Source organism: Cebus imitator, unplaced genomic scaffold (genome assembly GCF_001604975.1).
Source record: "Cebus imitator isolate Cc_AM_T3 unplaced genomic scaffold, Cebus_imitator-1.0 Scaffold258, whole genome shotgun sequence".
Taxonomy (NCBI): domain Eukaryota; kingdom Metazoa; phylum Chordata; class Mammalia; order Primates; family Cebidae; genus Cebus; species Cebus imitator.
In genome coordinates, this window is record NW_016107573.1 from 1958680 (window position 1) to 1974065 (window position 15386).

General features: G+C 46.9%; 1 protein-coding gene across 3 annotated transcripts in view; it reads right to left on the reverse strand.

Annotated features, from left to right (window-relative positions):
- Positions 1–15386, reverse strand: part of OSBP2 (oxysterol binding protein 2) — a 209277-nt gene that overhangs the window by 160396 nt on the left and 33495 nt on the right. For all 3 annotated transcript variants that reach the window (XM_017499574.1, XM_017499573.2, XM_017499572.1), the window contains exon 2: positions 6144–6352. In XM_017499574.1, the coding sequence (XP_017355063.1) occupies positions 6144–6352 (209 nt within the window). The remainder of the gene's footprint in view (positions 1–6143; positions 6353–15386) is intronic.

The following is a 15386-nucleotide window of genomic DNA, read 5'->3' on the forward strand; positions in this document are numbered from 1 at the left end:
GGGCCAGGCATGGTGGCTCATGCCTGTAATCCTAGCACTTTGGAGGCCGAGGTGGGTGGATCACCTGAGGTCAGGAGTTCAAGACCAGCCTGGCCATCATGGAGAAACCCCGTCTTAATTAAAAAAGAAAGAAAGAAAAAAAAAAAGTGGCCTGGAAGTAAGTATTCCTTCCTTCAGCTCATTTGAGGCAACTGGCAAGTTCAAGCCACAAATATAAAACTGGAAAACCCCAAAAGGTCAAATTTCAAGTGCATAGGCTGAGAATCACTACTGCAGTGAGCAGAGGTGGCTGGGTGCTGCTGAATAGCGCTCTGCTCCAACACGTGGTCCTGGGCTCCCGGGAAGGCCCACAGCTGGGGAAGGGCTAGCAGGGAAGGGCCATCATCCCAGCTTGCAGGGTCCTTGGTGACTGACACAGGCACTCTTTTGGGAAGTGTGAGCACACCTCCCCCAGGATGACTATGGCTGTCCTTCCTACAGCCACAAGCAGCATGTCTTTGCCCAGAGCAGAAGGTGAATGTCTTTCCAGACGTGAATCCCTTGTGGGGGGCCCGCTGTGCCTCATTTCGGGGAAACACGTGGTGCTGGACATAAGTTGCCTGGGGGCAGTGAAAGCAGTTTTATCCTTTCACCTCTCAAATGCCCTGGGCGCCTGATCTCCTACAGGTGATCCTGCCCATCTCCTGCCACCCACTGTGGGTGGGATGACTTATGAGTGCTGAGTGTTAACGAAGAGTCGAACTCTAAAATATCTGAAGAGATTTATTCTGAGCCAAATATGGGTGCCCATGGCTCCAGCACAGCCCTCAGGAGATCCTGAGAATGTGTGCCCAAGGTGGTCCAGGTGCAGCTTGGTTTTATATATTGTAGGGAGACATGAAATTTCAATCAAATACATTCAAGAAATACATTGGTTTGGTCCAGAAAGGCCGAACAACTTGAAGGAGGCAGGGCTTCCAGGTTATAGGTAGATTTAAATCTTTTCTAATTGGTAATTCATTGAAAGAGTTACCAATAGAGGCCGGGTACAGTGGCTCATGCCTGTTATCCCAGCACTTTCGGAGGCTGAGACAGGTCTCCCAAAGCTGAGGTCAGTGTAAGGTCTTTTAGGCTGACTGATAGCCCCATGGACGCCATGTTAACCTCTGTGACCTGCACGGACACTCCAGATGAGTTCCTGGAAAATCTGAAGTAACTGGAAGACCGTGAAAAGAGGAAGAAATGACCAACCCCTGTGCCTACTTAACTTTAAGACATTTTCCATTGTTCCTTATTCCCGCCCCAATTGATAAGGCCATTGGACTGTGTAACTAACCTTGGTCAACCTCATGACTCCAGACACTACAACCCCTTCCCAGCTTTCAAAAAACTGCCCTAAACTGTAACTTCTGTAACTTTCTACTGCCCACCCCAAACCTATAAAACCAACTAATCCCACTGCCCTCCGCTGATTCCCTTTTCAGACTCAGCCCACCCACCCGCACCCGGGTGAAAAAACAGCCATGTTGCTCACACAAAGCCTGTTGGGGGGGGGTCTCTTCATTCAGAGCACATGTTTTAACGGAGTTGGAGACCAGTCTGGCCAACATAGTGAAACCGACTCTACTAAAAATACAAAAATTAGCCGAGCATGGTGGCACATGCCTGTAACCTCAGCTACTCAAAAGGCTGAGGCGGGAGAATTGCTTGAACCTGGGAAGCAGAGGTTGCAGTGAGTTGAGATTGTGCCACTGCACTCCAGCCTGGGCTACAGAGAGAGACTCCATCTCAAAAAAGCAAAAAATCTCCAAAAAAGAGTTATCACTAGAAAGGAGTACGTGGGTTGTGATCAGAGGTGGTGGAGACCACAGTTTCATCATGCAGATGAAGCCTCCAGGTAGCAGACTTCAGAGAGAATAGACCGTCAAAGTTTCCTATCGGACTTAAGGTCTGTGTCGATGTTAACAGCAGAGAGGTATTATGAGGCATGTCCGACTCCCACTTCCCATCGTGGCCTGAACCAGTCTTTCAGGTTAAATTTTAGAGTGCCCTAGCCTAGGAGGAAGTCCATTCAGATGGTTGGGGGGCGTTAGAATTTTATTTTTTGTTTACATGAGACACCTGACCCACCAGCAATGCTGCATGAATGGAATTGGTTGCATCCACCGTGTGACACACATCTCATTTACCATCATGTAATCCTCCCAGCAACTAAGCAGGAATGCTGAAGACAGGGAACTGGAGAGCAGAAACTCACTGACTTGACCAAGGCCCCAGAGCTGGGCTTGGGGGGGAGCCTGGTCAATTGTTCATTCCATGGACGAGGAGACTGAAGCATCATGAGATTCAGTGACTCATCTAGCATCAGACCTGCCTCTGGGCCCACTGTTTTGTCCACACTACCACAGAACATTCTACCAAATTTGGAAAGGGAACAGTTAAAGAAAGGCAAACGTAGCCCAGAATGACAGCACTCAAGCCCTGGAAGGACTGTAGGCCCTGCCTCAGCCCCAGCCCTCTAGCTGGGACCTTTCACTTTGTTCCTTACCTCTTACTCCCCAATAGTGCACTCTGTTTCGTTCCTCGACCAAGCAGGAATCAGTCTCAATACTTCCACCCCGGTTCTGCTTGTGCCACAGAAACGAGTCTGTGGCCGGATGCCGTGGCTCACGCCTGTAATCTCAGCACTTTGGGAGGCTAAAGTGGGTGGATCACTTGAGGCCAGGAGTTCAAGACGAGCCTGGCCAATGTGAGGAAACCTCATCTCTACTAAAAATACAAAAATTAGCCGAGCATTATGGTGCATGCCTGTAGTCTCAGCTACTTGGGGGGCTGAGGCAGGAGAATTGCTTGAACCCAGAAGGCGGAAGTTGCAGTGAGCCAAGATTGCACCACTGCACTGCAGTCTGGGTGACAGGGCGAGACTCTGTCTCAAAAACAAAAAACAAACAAAAAACCAAACAAGTCTGTGGCCTCATTTGTAAACCCTGACTCTTCAAACTTTCAATTCAAGCAGGCTCTGCCTGGTCTTCCTTTATCCAGCTAAATGTCACAAGTTCATTTGTTCCAGTGGTAACAGTGTCAAGGCATCCTAACCAGAGTGACTCCATCTTGAAAAAAGGCCAGATAAAGCCAAACCTGCTGGGTTACATTCCCAGGAGATTAGGCACTCCTGTGCTTATGGTTGAGAGAATGAGCTAATGATGTTAACCAACTAAAGACTCAGAACTTATGGAAATGTCCCAGTACTTTAAGAACAAAAAAGCATTCTTAATTTAAGAATAGCTTTTGATTTAAAATAAGAGTACACTCGGCTGGGTGGAGTGGCTCACGCCTGTAATCCAGGAACTTTGGGAGGCTGAGGAGGTGGAGGTTGCACTGAGCCAAGATCGTGCCACTGCACTCCAGTCTGGGAGACAGAGTGAGACGCTGTCTCAAAATAAATAAATAAATAAAAGTACACTCATAAATTCTTACTAAAATCAAAAATTAGTAACAATAGGAAAGTAATAATACTAATAGACTGTCTCAAAAAAAAAAAAAGATTACAGTTGGAGTAAATGAAAAAGAGAATTAAAAAAACAGTAGAATTAATGAAAGCAAAAGTTGGTTCTTTGAAGAGATCAACATAATTGGCAGGCCTTCAGCTAGACTAAGAAAACGAGAGAAGACTCAAATTACTGAAATCAGAAATGAAAGTGGGAACATTACTAATGATCTTACAGAAATGAAAAGGGTTATAAGAACAGGATGAGGCTGGACACAGTGGCTCATGCCTGTAATCTCAGCACTTTGGGAGGCTGAGGCAGTCGGATCATCTGAGATCAGGAGTTCGAGACCAGCCTGACCAACATGGTGAAACCCCGTCTCAAAAAAAAACAAAAACAAAAACAGGAGGAAAAGGATTATTATGAACACTTTAGGCCAACAAATTAGATAACCTGGATGCAAATGGACAAACCTTAGAAAGACCCAGATTACAAAAACTGACTAAAGAAGAAATAAAATATCTTAACAGACCTACAATGAAGAGGTCATTGAATCTGTAATCAAAGATCTTGCAACTAAGAAAAGTTCAAGACCAGATGGCTTCATTGGGTGAATTCTACCAAACATTTAAAGAACCTGCCGGGTGTGGTGGCTCACACCTGTAATCCCAGCACTTTGGGAGGCTGAGGCAGGCGGATCACCTGAGGGCAGAAGTTCGAGACCAGCCTGACCAATATGGTGAAACCCTGTCTTTAAAAAAAAAAAAAAACTTGTAAGGCCGGGCCTAGTGGGTCACGTCTATAATTCCAGCACTTGGGAGGCTGAGGAGGGAGGATCACTGAGCCCAGGAGTTTGAGACTAACCTAGACAACATAGTAAGACCCTGTCTCTACAAAAAAATCGAAAAATAAAAACTAGCCAGACATGAAAGCACATGCCTGTTGTCCCAGTTACATGGGAAGCTGAGGTGAGAGGATTGCTTGAGCCCCAGAGGTTGAGGCTGCAGTGAGCCATGACTGCACCACTGCACTTCAGCCTGGGCAATGGAGTGAGACCCTGTCCCCACCATCCCCCAAAAATTATACAAATTCTTCTTAAACTTTCCAAAGCATTGAACAGTATGAAATATTTAATAACTTATTCTATGAGGCCACACAAAGACATCATATGAAAACTATAAACCATTATTACCCTTTATGAATATAGCTGCAAAATTTCTCAACAAAATACTGGCAAACAAAATCCATTAGCATATTTAAAGGATTATACACCATGACCAAGTGGGATTTACCCCAGGAGTGGAAGGATGATTCAACAACAATAACAAAAACAATAGGCCAGGCGTGGTGGCTCACGCCTGTAATCCCAGCACTTTGGGAGGCTGACGCGGGCAGATCACCTGAGGTGACCAGCCTGACCAACATGGTGAAACCCCATCTCTACTAAAAATACAAAATTAGCCGGGTGTGGTGGCACATGCCTGTAATCCCAGCTATTTGGGAGGCTGAGGCAGGAGAATCACTTGAGCCTGGGAGGTGGAAGTTGTGGTGAGCTGAGATTGTGCCATTGCACTCCAGCCTGGACAACAAGAGCAAAGCTTTGTCTCAAAAAAAGAAAATCAGTATACTACACCAATTGGACTGAAGGTGAAAAAAGCTATACGTGGCCATCTCAATGGTACAGAAAAAAAGATCTGACAAATATCCAATACCCTTTCATGAAGAACCCACTCAGCAAGCTAGGAATAGAAGGCAACTTTGTCAACATGATAAAGGGCATTTATAAAAACCCACAGCTAACATCAGACTTGATGATGAAAGAATGAAAAATTCCTGCTGGGCGCGGTGGCTCATGCCTGTAATCCTAGCACTTTGGGAGGCTGAGGTGGGTGGATCACCTGAGGTCGGGAGTTCAAAACCAGCCTGGCCATCATGGTGAAACTCTATCTTTAAAAAAAAAAAAGAATGAAAAATTCCTCTCTAAGATCAAGAACAAGTCAAGCATGCCCAGTTTCCCAAAGCTATTCAACATTGTATTGGAAGTTCTAGACAGAACAATTAGGCAAGAAAAATAAAGAAAAGGAAAATTTGGAATGGAAAAAGTAAAACTTTCTCTATCGGCACACATGATTCTATGACTCTATGATTCACACCATTGCACTCCAGCCTGGGCGACAGAGTGAGGCTCTCAAAAAATAAAATAAATTTATTAAAGTAAGAAATAAAATGTCTCTCACAGGACATCTGAGCTGGCCTCCCCACTAGGCAAAGGCAGAAGCTCTGGCTAAATGGTTTCACTCTCCAGGATGGGGGATCTGGGGGAAAGGCTGGCTTGAGGCACAGATGGATGCACCATCCTGGACTCCCATGCTGACTGCTGCTTCTGGACCTGCAGCATCTGAAGGGTCTGCTGAAGTCCTGACTAGCCCAAAGAAAGGCACACACAGCTCCTGCCTGTCACAAACATTTCCATGCCAAGAACTGCTGGCCAGACAGAATGGCTGAGCATCTCACTGCTGACGACGCACAAAACACGCACACACCTTGACCTTCCAGATTGATCCAGGCTGGCCTGGGTCTCCTGGCCACCATAGAGCCCGAGCTGCTTGCAATTCCCACTTCCTCCAGACCCATGACACCACCATGTACACACCGGCTGTGCCAAGCGCTCACTACCTGAATGAGTGTTCATCACGCGGACAGCCTTGGCCTTGGCCAGCTCCAGAGCGGTGATCCACTGCTGCCGGTCCACCTCTGAACTGGCCTTGAGGTGGTAGCTCCTGCCCCCACTGGTCAGCAAGATACCGCAAGAGTCCTCCGTGTCAATGTGCGCTGTGGACAGGTTGATGGTTCCACGGCAGGTGTGGGCCATTTCACCCTGATTTCTGTAGGAGGTAAGAGAAGGAACGGGGTGAGGCTCCTAGTCTCAATGGCTCCAGACTGAAGAAACCCTCCAGGCAAATCCTCAGAGTGTCAGACCCTCAGAGCTGGGAGAGGCCCTGGAGTCAAAGTTGGGAGATGAAGCCTATTGGAACTGTCTGGTCATGGCTTGATTGAGGGGAGCTCTCAGGCCACGATGGCTGTGAGTACAGTGGCAGAGGGATGGGGGGGCTGTATCGGTGCCACGTGCGCAGGGAGTGCTTGGCGTGGTCTAAGCCCTTGCAGGCACCAGGAAATGGCAGAATGATTGCCTAGGGTCTGTCAAGGCAGATCAGCCCTCATACTCTGTGCTAAACTCTTTCCATTACGTCTTAGAACCATGGAGTTGGAGTCCGGAGCGGTGGCTCACGCCTGTAATCCCAGCACTTTGGGAGGCCAAGGAGGGTGGATTACTTGAGCGCAGGAGCCAACATGATGAAACCCAGTGTCTAGTAAAAATGAAACCTTTGCAAAATTATGACTGAGACAGTGAAAGAGATCTAACTTAACCGACTCCACCTTGCTTCTAACCTCCAAGCTGTCTTTGTTTATTCCTGGGCATAGGCTGAACTAACTTTCAGAGAAACTTAGTTTGTAGTTTATAGTTTAAACAAAGATGCTGACAGCCCTTTCCCAAAGCAGACCTCCTTCTTGCCTGGGGACTAGATTAACATTAGCCACAGGGTTAGAAATTATGGTAGGCCAGGTGCAGTATCTCATGCTGTAATCCCAGCACTTTAGGAGGCCGAGGTGGGCAGATCACCTGAGGTCGGGAGTTTGAGGCCAGCCTGACAAACATGGAGAAATCTCAACTCTACTAAAAATACAAAATTAGCCAGGCATAGTGGCACATGGCTGTAATTCCAGGTACTTGGGAGGCTGAGGCAGGAGGATCACTTGAACCTGGGAGACGGAGGTTGCGGTGAGCCAAGATGGTGCCATTGCACTCCGGCCTGAACAACAAGAGAGAAACTCTGTCTCAAAAAAAAAAAAAAAAAAACAAATTGTGATTTAGAAGTCATGAAGTTGGAGGCTACAAGATTCTGACCCTGGCTAATTTTGCAAAGGCAGTTTTATTTTTAGTAGAGACAGGGTTTCACCATGTTGGTCCTGACCTCAAGTGATTCACTGTCCTCAGTCTCCCAAGATTTTGACTGCTCCTAAGATCAGCGTTTGAGATATTTTGCAAACCCTGCACTTGATGGATAAGCTGGCACCACCCAGATCAATAAACTGGCTCATCTGATCTTGTGGCCCCCACCTAGGAACTGACTCAGTACAAGAAGACAGTTTCAACTCCCTATAATTTCATCCCTGACCAATCAGCACTCCTGGCTCACTGGCTCTCCACCCACCCACCAAGTTATCATTAAAAGCTCTGCTCCCCAAATGCTTGGGGAGACTGATTTGAGTAATAATAAAACTCCAGCCTCCCACACGGTAGGCTCTGTGTGAATTGCTTTTTCTCTATTGCATTTCCCCTGTCTTCATGAATCTGCTCTGTCTAGGCAGTGAGCAAGGTAAGCCCCTTGGGCAGTTACAAAAATAAAAAAATCAGCTGGGTATGGTGTTTGCCTGTAGTCCAGGCTACTTGGGAGACTGGGGCAGGAGAATCACTTGAACCAAAGAGGCGGAGGTTGCAGTGAGCCGAGATGGTGCCACTGCACTCCAGCACAGGTGACAGAGCAAGACTCCATCTCAAATAAATAAATAAAGAAAGAACTATGGAGTTGGAGCAGGTTGGGATCCTGCCACTAAAACTGAAATTGGAGTCCCAGAGCCTAAAGGGGCAGATGTAGGGGTATCTCCTGCTGGGAGGGACCTGGGACCCGTGTCACCCCTGATGCTGCCCTTTTGTTATATCATGAGATCTATAAAGCAAGGATGCCCCATTCTCTGGCCCTACATGGGTGAGTTGAAGGCATTGGCTCGGCAAACACAGTGCCACCTCATGACAAGGCACCGGCCCCTCTGCTAGTGACAAGATTATGGAGCTAATGGTATAAAAATAAAGGGAAGTGTAGGTGACTAAAGTGTATGCCGTTTCCAATCACAATCAATGTCAGAAAACGGCGATCCAACTATCATGATTGGATCGAACTCACTCCCTTAGACACTTGAAGGAAAGTCAGAGCCCCAGTGACATAACAAATCTCTTCCCATGTAATGCATCAGAAGAGGCAGAGTGATTGGCCAGCATTGAATACTGCCAGTGGCAGGAGCTCATTTGGTAATTTTCTGCTGCCTTTTAATTCTCATTTTTTTCCCCTGGCTGCCCATCATCTGTCATTTTTTAAATTCTTCTATCAGTTCTAAAGTCAAATGACTTGACACTCAGTAGGACATCTGTCTTTTTTTGAACAGTGATTGTCTTTTCCGATTCCCTTGTGCTTTGGGCACATTTCTTAGAGAAGATGACACGTAGCTGAAGGAAAGTACAACTCTTAGCTGCTGGTGTCTTTTGCTCGAAGGGAAGTCATTCTAATTTAGAAAACTGGCGAAGCTGGGCATACCTGTTGGAAACCTGACGCTTTCAAATTTAAGGACATTTTAGGCTAGAAATTGTTCAGTTGTTAAATAGTACAATGACTCACCAAAAATGACATTATGGCTTAGCTCAGAAATAAGAGGGGGATGGGCAGTGTTCTGGACAGAGAGAGTAGCAGGGGCAAAGACCACGAGGCGAGGAGCAGTTCTCAGCTTTCAAAGAAGAGAAAGAAAGTTCCTTTGGCCAGAGTGCTCAGAATAAGAGCAGACCAGAGAAAAAGGAAGCAAGAAAATCAGGCAGGTGGGTAAGCGTATTTCTGGAGTTAAAAAAAAAAAAAAAGGAAGACGGTGGCGGTGACTCACATCTGTAATCCCAGCACTTTGGGAGGCTGTGGCAGGCAGATCATGAGGTCAGGAGTTCAAGACAAGCCTGACCAAAATGGTGAAACCCCATCTCTACTAAAAATACAAAAATTAGCCAGGCACGGTGGCGCAAGCCTGTAATCCCAGCTACTCAGGAGGCTGAGGCAGGAGAATCGCCTGAACCCAGGAAGTAGAGGTTGCAGTGAGCTGAGATCGAGCCATTGCACTCAAGCCTGGGCAACAGAGCAAGGCTCCATCTCAAAATTAAAAAAAAAAAAGAGTATTGTAATGACGTTAGTTTCCTAGTTTTGAGACTTGTACTTTGGTGAGGTAAGATGTTAGCACTAAGGGGAGCTAAGCCAAGAGTAGAAACTATCTGCACTATTTTTCTGACTTTTCTGTAAATCTAAGTCATTTCAAAATTTTAAACAATTAATGCTGCTATCACCTTCCCAGGGTCACAGCTGACAGCAAAGTCTTGTAGCCAGAACCTGACCTCATCTGCACCCAGGGTCAGGGATTGGATTGGAGATATTCCCAATGTCACTCAAGGGCAGAAGCCTCAAGCCTCCATCGTAGGATCTGGTTCTAGACGGGACTCTCCAGGGGACTAAGTAAAGACATTTTAAAAATCACTAGACAAAGAAGAGTGGGTGAGGCTGAGGGAGGGAGGGAGAGAAGACCTCCCAGTCGAGATGAGCCTGAAAACCAAAATTCACAACCTGTGAAGAAAACCAATGCTAATAAAAAAGCCAACAAAGTCAATGCTTAGAAGATGAATCACTTCAGGCTGGGCACGGTGGCTCACACCTGTAATTCCAGCACTTTGGGAAGCTGAGGTGGGAGATCACTTGAGGCCAGGAGCTTAAGACCAGCCTGGGCAACATGGTGAAACCCTGTCTTTACAAAAAGCACAAAAATTAGCCAAGCATGGTGGTGCATGCCTACTCGGGTGGTCCCAGCTCTGCTTGAGAGGCTGAGATGGGAGGTTCATTTGAGCCTAGGATGCTGAGGTTGCAGTGAGCCTAGATTGTGTCACTGCACTCCAGCCTGGGTGACAGAGTAAGACCCTGTCTCAAAAAAAAAAAAAAAAAAAAAAACTCAATGAAAATAGAAGTTAATAAAAATGAAACAAGAGCAAATAGATATGAATAGGTAACATGAGTACTTTAGAAAATAAAAATATAGCAGATTAGTTTTTCTAATGACCCAGCATCCAAATCTAAACTGATCCTTTACTCATTCTAGTCAGGGTTACTTTTTTAAATTAAGGTTTTATTTTAATTATTATTTATTTATTTTTGAGATGGAGTCTCTGTCGCCAGGCCGGAGTACAGTGGTGTGATCTCGGCTCACTGCAACTTCAGCCTCCCAGGTTCAAGTCATTCTTCTGCCTCAGCCTCTTGAGTAGCTGGGACTACAGGCTCGCACCACCACACCCGGCTAATTTTTGTATTTTTAGTAGAAACAAGGTTTCACCGTGTTGGCCAGGATGGTCTCGATCTCTTGACCTCATGATCTGCACGCCTCAACCTCCCAAAGTGCTGGGATTACAGGCATAAGCAACTGTGCCCGGTCTTAATTTTTTTTTGAAACAGAGTCTCACTCTGTTGCCCAGGCTGGAGTGCAATGGTGCAATCATAGCTCACTGCAGGCTTGAACTCCTGTGCTCAAACAATCCTCCTGTCTCAGCCTCCTAAGTAGCTGGGACCATAGGCATGTGCCACCATGCGCAGTTAATTTTTTTTTTTTTGTAGAGACAAGGTCTCACTATGTTGCCCAGGCTGGTCTCAAACTCCTGAGCTCAAGTTATTCTCCCACCTTGACCTTCCGAAGTGCTAGAATTGCAGGTGTGAGCCACCACACCCAGCCTCTTACTTTAACTTTTCAGTTTATCTTTCTAAATTATTGGGAAGAAAATATATAGTGAAATAATATAGTGAAATATATAAATGTGGAGGCTAATGACCCATAAAATTATCAAAGTCTAATACATTTGCTAGTCTTAGAATTTAGCTCTGCTCTTCTCTTTCATTTAGATGTTCTATGTTCAATCCATTTTTCACCTGTAGCCAAGGTATTATTTTTATCCTTTTTATTCAGCTTTTAAACGTTTTTCAATGACTTCAAACTCAGTCCTGAAAAGATCTAAAATTTAGCCATGTCTCCTAAAATTCAGATTATTGTTTGGGAGTGGTGCACCTGCTCATGTTGTAAATAAATGATTTTGTTTCTCCCATTGTGAATCCTGGCTGAGGTAACCCTCTCTATGAAGGTTAACCTTCCAGGGAAGTCCAATAGTCCAGATGGAGGCAAAGTGCAAGCCCTGCTCACAGTACACTACTGGACCCAGCTTGCAAGCGGCGGTGGTAACTCCTGTCCCTCAAGAGCTTATGGAGGTGTGTAACATTCCAGAACCATCTGGTCTTACTGACCCCTGAGCAGCTTCAGTGGCCTCACTACTCGGCCATGTCCTAGGGCCTCTCAGTTTTACCAGGGCTCATCTCCAAAATACATGATGATGTGGCCAGGCATGATGGCTCACACCTGTAATCCCAGTACTGAGGCGGGCAGATCACTTGAGGCGAGGAGTTCGAGACCAGCCTGGCCAACATGGTCAAATCCCGTCTCTACTGAAAATACAAAAATTAGCCAGGCGTGATGGTGCACGTCTGTAATCCCAGCTACTCAGGAGGCTGAGGCAGAACTGCTTGAACCCAGGAGGTGGAGGTTGCAGTGAGACGAGATCCCACCACTGCACTCCAGCCTGGGCGACAGAGCTAGACTCCGTCAAACAAACAAACAAAAAAACGAAACATGGTAATGTATCTTCTGCCATTTTTAAGGAGACATGTTTTGAGGCATACTTTGATATCTGATGTATTTGGAATAAATATAAATACAATAGTAAACATCTGCAGTACAACTTAACTACATCAGAATTTACCACACCCAACACCCCGCTAAGTTAACTACATCAATTCTCAACAAAATAATATTCACAGTGATCCCAGTACACTGTCACCTCTGTCAAGGATTCCAGCTAGCAGAACCTGGAAGACTGTTATAGTTAATGCATCACTCTTTAGGCCATGGAGACCATCTATGTTTAGTGACTAACACAGCTGTATTGGACACAAACCTTGTGCACTGACGCAGACTGGTGCACCGCCTCAGTTCTCTCTCTTCCTCCTCCATTTAAGCCAAGTCACCTTGCATTATTGGACTTGGGAGAAGTACTGCATCTCAGAGCGTGGAATCTGGCTAAGTGGTCACCAAGAAGCTGGATTTTTCCAACCCATAGTATGGAAGGGTTAGTGCCTCACAAGTTAAACAATGAGCCGTGGGAAATGGAAGTGGATGGGAACCAGGCAGGGAAATGCTCTTCATTTATCCCTGCTGCAGTCTCTCCGAGGTAATCTTGCAAACATTCCAGAGAAGTCCATGAGCCCAGAGAACATGGGTGGCCTCTCTGAGCTTTGCAGTTTGCTGCAGCGCTGTGGCCAGGCCTTGAAGCCTCATGTCACTTTGCATCCTCCCCTTGCTTTTCTTCCTGTTTTGCCTTCACAGCACCAAGGTCATCTCGCGGCTCCACTAAGTGCCCAACCAACCAGCGGCAGACATCACATGGAGCCCTCCTTGATATGGCCCATCCTTGGGAAGAGCCAGACAGCCGCTAACTATATCAGACCCTTCTACCTTGGAGGGATACACAATTTATCCTTCGTGAAGCAGAAGCACTTTCTGGTAATGGGGTTGCCTTCCCTGCCTGTAGTGCCTCCAGGAGTCCCATGGTCCAAAGTTACTGCATGCCTTCTGTGCTGGCCTAGACTCCCATTCAACACAGCCTTATACCAAGAGGCCCATTTCAGCCTAGGAGCTGTGCCCATGACTCCTGGCCATAAATTCACTGGAATCGCATGAACCCGGCTGCACTCGGGGCAGCAAGCCGGACAAAACAATGGAATGGCTTCCTGGCTTAGCTGGGGCACAGATGGAGAAACTTCCCTCAGGTTTGAGCCTCTGTCCTCCAGGATGCCTTAAGCTGACAACTGATACCTGGCGCCATGTCCCCGCAGCTACAGCAGACAGGCCCAGGAGTGACCCTGCTCACCATCACACATGGTTGCCCTTTGCAGGGTGTGTGCTCCCCATCCCCACACGCTTTGGATCAGCTGAGTTAGAGGATCTAGTCCTGCGGTAAGGGAGGAATGTGAAACACGGATCCCACTGACCTGGACACTCCCACAACCACTTGGCCACCTATGGCTCCTCATGCCAGTGAGCAACAAAGAGGGCAGTGACTCCACAGCCAGGGGTCACTGATCCTAATTGCCATGAGGAATTAGGTGAGTGGTCCATTTGGGGATGGGAGGAGAATATCTGGAATAAAACCCAGAGGACTCCCTGGGATCTCTCTCTTTTTTTTTGAGACCGAGTTCCACTCTTGTTGTCCAGGCTGGAGTGCAACGACGCTATCTCGGCTTCCTGCAACCTCTGCCTCCTGGGTTCAAGTGATTCTCCTGCCTCAGCTTCCTGAATAGCTGCGAGTACAGGCCACCACCACCACGTCTGGCCAATTTTTTATATTTTTGGTAGAGACAGGGTTTTACCATGTTGGCAAGGCTGGTCTCGAACTCCTGACCTCAGGTGATCTGCCCGCCTTGGCCTCCCAAAGTGCTGGGAGTAGAGGTGTGAGTGGCCACACTGGCCATTTTTGTCTTTTTAGTAGAGATGGGCTTTCACCATGTTGTCCAGGCTGGTCTGGAACCCCTGGACCTCAGGTGATCTGCCCACCTTGGCCTCCCAAAGTGCTGGGATTACAGGCGTGAGCCACCACACCCATCCCTGGTATCTTGGCTAATAATGGGCAAGACCAACAACACATGTAGACCCCTCACTGCAAACATTACAGACCAGCCAAAGTGCTGATGGAGAGTGGACAGGATCTAGAGTGGGTAGTGCAGGAGGAAGATGATTAGTAAGAATGACAGCATCAGGACCAGCCACGGCAGCAGCAGACGACCTTGTTTCACCACCTTCTTGCTTTATTCTTCCTGGCGACCTCAATGGGCCAGTACCAGGAAATGGCTCCTGTCACTGATGGGACCTGTACCTTCCTGCACAGGGAAGGGATGAGGATGTATTTGTTCTCCAAGGAAAATGGAGATTCCCATATTGAAGGAGGAGAGCTGATCTCATGGGAGGGCACGAGCAGACCTGAACAGCGCAAGGTGTGGACCGTACTGGACACAAGCCTCATGCGCCTTCTCAGATTCCCCCGACCATCTTCCTTGTCTCTCTCAGTGATGCCTCACCCAGGCCGGGCTGTCCCTTCACTTCTGGGCTTACATAAAATGCCACAGTGGAAAATGGGAGATGAAAAGGAACAGGACAGATAAATCCCCCTCCACTCTTCCCTCGGTGGATGGCTCTGAGGTGTGTTTTCTCCTTGCATATGTTCTGAAAAAGACCATGTGCCAGGCAAGCTCACCTGCTGAGAGACCCACGGTGTCTCTCTGTAGCTCGCTGTGAAGTGTCACCCAGCAAGCGAACATGTCGGGTGGTCACTTTGATCTCTCTTCTGCCACTTGCCTTTGCTGCTTCGCTGCCCTGGGATTGTATCTCCCAAAGTGTCAGCTCTTTAATTCCTGCCTTGGGCTATGTTTTCCAGAGGACCTTCCCCCAAAAATGTCCATGGGAAAAAAAAATATTGACAGGGCAGTGAATCTGAATCCAGATGCACAGAAAGACCAAAAGCTACCACTCTGGAGCAAAGCACTTAGCCTTATGCAGAACTTCCATTCAACACAAGCTCAAGGTGACCCTGATTCACTGTGAAATTCCCATCCAACCTTCTGAATTCTAATTCAGCAAGCACTTCCTGTGGGCTACTATATAAAGGTACTGTGCTAGAAACTGGGGAGGAAGTAGATACGAAAATAAATAAGACAGCTTTCTGGCCTCAGTGGTCTAGCTTGGGAAGGACACAGGCCTGTGAATGACAAGCCACTGTTTGTTAACAATAAGTGAAGGGAAATAAATTCAAAGTAAGGGAGGTGCTCACCTCATGAAAATTCATTAGCTACATCCTTGTAACTTCCCAATTTTTCTGCATGTATGTTATACTTTTTTTTTTTTTTTTTTTTT